At 32.1% G+C, this 4,248-nt stretch overlaps 1 protein-coding gene across 1 annotated transcript; it reads right to left on the bottom strand.

Annotated features, from left to right (window-relative positions):
- Positions 1 to 226: 226 nt before the first annotated feature.
- Positions 227 to 4,039, bottom strand: LOC132169482 (beta-amyrin synthase 2-like). The gene is made up of 5 exons (XM_059580512.1): positions 3,683 to 4,039; positions 2,810 to 2,995; positions 1,601 to 1,690; positions 1,315 to 1,512; positions 227 to 400 (listed from the first exon to the last, which is right to left on the bottom strand). Exons 1-5 carry the CDS (start codon positions 3,887 to 3,889, stop codon positions 227 to 229), a joined length of 855 nt encoding a protein of 284 aa, XP_059436495.1. The 5' UTR covers positions 3,890 to 4,039.
- Between the last annotated feature and the right edge of the window lie 209 nt (positions 4,040 to 4,248).

Below are 4,248 nucleotides of genomic sequence, written 5' to 3'. Positions count from 1 at the left end.
AATACTCATCAAGAAATATTTCAAAAAGTCCTATAAAGAGGTAGCTCAATCGGCTGTGAGAGATTTTTTTTATGGCAAAAAATTCAATTCATCTAAATTATTTCGCATAAAGAAAAATAAGAAAACAGGGAATCCGTTGACTTCCAAGTATCGAGTTTCAGAATAAAATAAGCAGCTTGGTTTATTCTCTCTTGTTGGAATGTTTAATTGAAACTTTTGATTTATCCTAATTAACCAACATCTTCAGCCTGTTACGTCTATTGAAATAGATCCTATGAACTAAGAAATTGAGAAAGAAAAGGGAATGGTGCATACCAGGATCAATCGGAAGAAAAGGATGAAACATCCAAAACTCTGGAGGAATCGGATTGCATCCAGACCATTCATACACACCAAGTATCTGCACAAAAATGAATTGTCATTCCAAGCCAATACTACTAATTAACTGCTTGATTCAAATATATATAAAAATAATAAGAACAGAGTTTTCCTCCAAATTGGGTTGGAGGAATTTTCTTCAACCTAATCTATAAGAGCGACATGTGTCCCTTAAACATGTGAAAAACACATACTTTTTTAATAGCAGGGACAAAATTGAAATAAATCTTATTAAAAACTCATGTGCATCTCACATATTATTAAAAAAATGGACACATGTCGCTTTTATAGAGTAGGTTGAAGGAAATTCCAACAACCCAGTTTGAAAGAAAACTCTATCCAAATAATAATATCCACTTATGACTAGGAGGACGCTAGGAAAACATTAGGAGAACACATATTATTTTCATATATATATATATATATATATATATAAGCTGAAACTTTTAAGAGAATAGGTTAATGTCACTTTAATGTTCTCTTCCTAAAATGCGTATATAATTTATAAGAAAAAATGTTTGGTTTTCATCTTTTATCCATTTTGTCCTTTTTTAGTATCCTAATTTTTTGGTCTCCTAGTGTTTTCCTCATGTCTTTCTAATCCTAGATAGATATTATTTTCTAAAAAAATAATAATAAATAATAATAATAATAATAAAGTGTCACTTATTTCTCTCACTTGGTTTTTAAAAATTTATATCTTCCCAGGACTAGGAGGACACGAGGAGAACAATAAGAGAACACCTAGCATTTCCTAAAAGAGAATAGCATGTTTTCTATTTACCAATACACAAATTTGTTACATAATCTTTTATTTTTTGCTAAGCATTTATTAAGAATGTTTTTTATTAAAATTTTATAAACAATATTAAAGTTAACTTCTTTAATATTATTTAGATATAATAGCAACGTATCTTAAAGGAAATTGTATAGTACCGAAAGCCAAATCGTTCCCCAAGATAGTATATGTGTTACACCACCATGGTCGAGAATCCACTTTCGTGCTCTCGCACAAGCGTCACCCTCACCACCATCACCTTCTTCTCCAAGTATACGCATGCTAATGTAGTGCAAAGTTGTAGCATACATACTACTATGACTCACTATATGTAATCCCCATCCACCATCTTTGTTCTGTAATTTACAAAATTAATTAATTAGAGTACCTTTTTAAATAAATAAATAAAAATTAAAATCATATAATTAAGAAAATAATATGTACCTGATGATTGTATATATATCGAAGGATTTCTTTGCGATGTTCTGTAGTGAATATAGTATTAAGATGCCCTGTAATGTATAGACAAATGATCTGCATTTTGATTTTTCCAAAAATTTAATAGCAGTTAGAAATTGCATCAACTAGATAAACGCAATGTCAATTCCAGTCAATTGCAGTGTAAAATATTTGTGACTTAAACAATTCAAAGATTTGGTTGGAATTAAATGAACCTAGTTTTCTTTTTTTTTTTTGGCCAAGGAGAAATATGTAAAGTAAAATGAAGTGACATAGCTACTACGCAAAAACATTGAGCACCTTCTTCAGAATATTAATATTATCTTGATTTTTTTTACCCTGAATGCTTATCGAAGGTGGTCGCACCACTCGCTCCACGGATGGTGCAAGCACCCCCGGCTACTAGCCTATTGCAGTGGGTGGCCGACTATCCATACTTAGGTTTACATTTGAGTTTTTAAAAAATAAAATATAATGTGGGTTTTATTTTTTGTAATTTTAGTTCAATTACAATTAGAGCATATGCATTTTTACGAAATTAAGGAATAGAAATAACTATTTCATTTCATCCTCCTCTATTCTCAGTAATAACTATTTATTTTCCTAATAGAATACTCATTACGCATATCAAACAAGACTTTAATTTCCAATGAGTCAAAGTAGAGTGTGCAGCTCATTAAATATGCTATAGTGCAATAAAAAAATCATTTTTGGCCCATAAAAGTCTTAGGTGGCAAGAGGCCATAGGTCTATCAGCGGGTAGGGCCACAGCAACTATAAATGAAGCCTATGACCTCTTATCACATAAGACTTTTATGGACAAAAAATGGTCTTTTTATTGCACTATATCATTTCTCTTAAAATTGTCATAGCCGAGGGGCTTTGTGAAACTATCAACAACTTGGTCATGAGTCTTCACAAGTTTATGTTGCACCTCTTTCTTGACAATACAATTTGAACAAAACATCTATTGTAAATGAGTGAATAGAATGTTGGAAGCTAAAAACATCTATTGTAGTAACTAAATACCCATGTACGTAAACAAGTCATTATAGTAAATACCCATGTAAACAAGTCATTATAATAAATTTGAACAAAACCATGAGAGAGAGAGAGAGAGAGAGAGAGTTCTCCATTAATGTTCAATAAAGAGATGTTGATGGTGAATGACAGAGATGAAGAGAATTAACTTACAAATGGAGGAAGGGAAAATGATATGCCAGAAATTTCAGAAGGCCAATGGCCGTCGGTGGCCTGCAAAGCTGAAAAGAAGTGGGTGGCTCTCCTTAACGTGGTTGTGACAGTTTCATATGTAATTTCCTCACCATCCTCAAGCTTCACTTGGGGAATTGTCTGTTGGAAATTTTTCTCTCTTAAAAACTGCATTACATATCATAGAAATGTTACAAAAGAGGACATCTTTTGACGAACAAACTTAAAGGTTGTAGTAATTCTTGTTTTGAATATGCGTAATGTTTTTTTTTATTTATTTTTTGAATTTTCATTTTTTTAACAAAAAGGCGACCTTGTGTACATTTAATATATATATATATATATATATATATAAAATATAACACTCAAAACGACGCCGTTTTGGCCGTATATAATTATATGTATGTGAAATATAATGTGGTATATAATGTTTTGGGTTACGCTTAATTCAAAAGTATTGCCTGTCCAAAAAAACATGTTCTTTTCATTTTTTTGGGAACACTTTAGCCCAAAACATTTAAAATAACTCCAAAAAATAAGCTTAATAATGACCCAAAACAGTTAAAAAGACCGAAAGCCCATATAAAAGAAAATAAAAAAAGTTATAAAATCGCCAGTTATTGGTTTGAATAACCGTTAACCGCCTAGTTGGTTGTGGTTATTAAAAATTCATAACTTAACAGTTGCAGTTAGAGCTAATAACCACTGACCATAACCGCTTGTGAAATCCTACCGTATGCATGATAGTTATATATTTTATATACATATATAGAAAATATCTGAATTTGTCTTATGACGTTACTAGAGGATATATATGGGCTTAAAACGAATGATGAGAGAAGAAGATGGAAATGCCTGCGTTCGCCATAGGAGGTCGCTGCAGGGCTTGATGTTATGGCGGTTGTTGTAATAATTAAGACGGGCGTCTTCAACCTCGGCTCGCTCCTCAGGTGTACCGGCATCGGCGTCAAACTCCCATGTTTGTCTCCCCACGAAGTTGTTTGTGGTAAAGAGGAAAGACTCATTGCCATTACTACCCTCTGCAATCTTCAGCCTCCACATTGATCTTCTGAATATGTAGGAATAAGTTGTTTGTGGTTTTTGGTTTTGGAGAGGCAGAGAGGTCTTGGGAGAGGAGACAACCCACTGATTTTTTTTTTTTTAATCTGCCTCTATCTTGGATTTCTGGTTGAGCTATATACCTTAATAATCGAAAATAATACTTTATTCCTTGGTATTTGAAATTTCAGCTTTTGCTCTATCCATAATCCAATATAATACTTTATTCCTTGGTATTTGAAATTTCAGCAAAGAGACGTGGTCTAGACATGGGTTTGTCAGATTTTTCCTTCAATTTTTATTTTTATTTTTAATTGTTACTAGAACATATTTGTTTTCTTGGTTACTTATTTTACCCCCTT

This window comes from Corylus avellana, chromosome ca2 (assembly GCF_901000735.1).
Source record: "Corylus avellana chromosome ca2, CavTom2PMs-1.0".
NCBI lineage: Eukaryota > Viridiplantae > Streptophyta > Magnoliopsida > Fagales > Betulaceae > Corylus > Corylus avellana.
Note: the sequence above shows the minus strand (reverse complement) of the source record. Positions and strands in the feature narration are given on the sequence as shown.

Coding starts and splice junctions, on each gene's coding strand:
- LOC132169482 (XM_059580512.1), bottom strand. CDS start 3,889: ATGTGGAGGCTGAAGATTGCAGAGGGTAGTAATGGCAATGAGTCTTTC. Junction 1,513..1,600: donor GATATATATACAATCATCAG/GTACATATTATT, acceptor TGTAAATTACAG/AACAAAGATGGTGGATGGGG. Junction 401..1,314: donor GGGGAACGATTTGGCTTTCG/GTACTATACAAT, acceptor ATTTTTGTGCAG/ATACTTGGTGTGTATGAATG.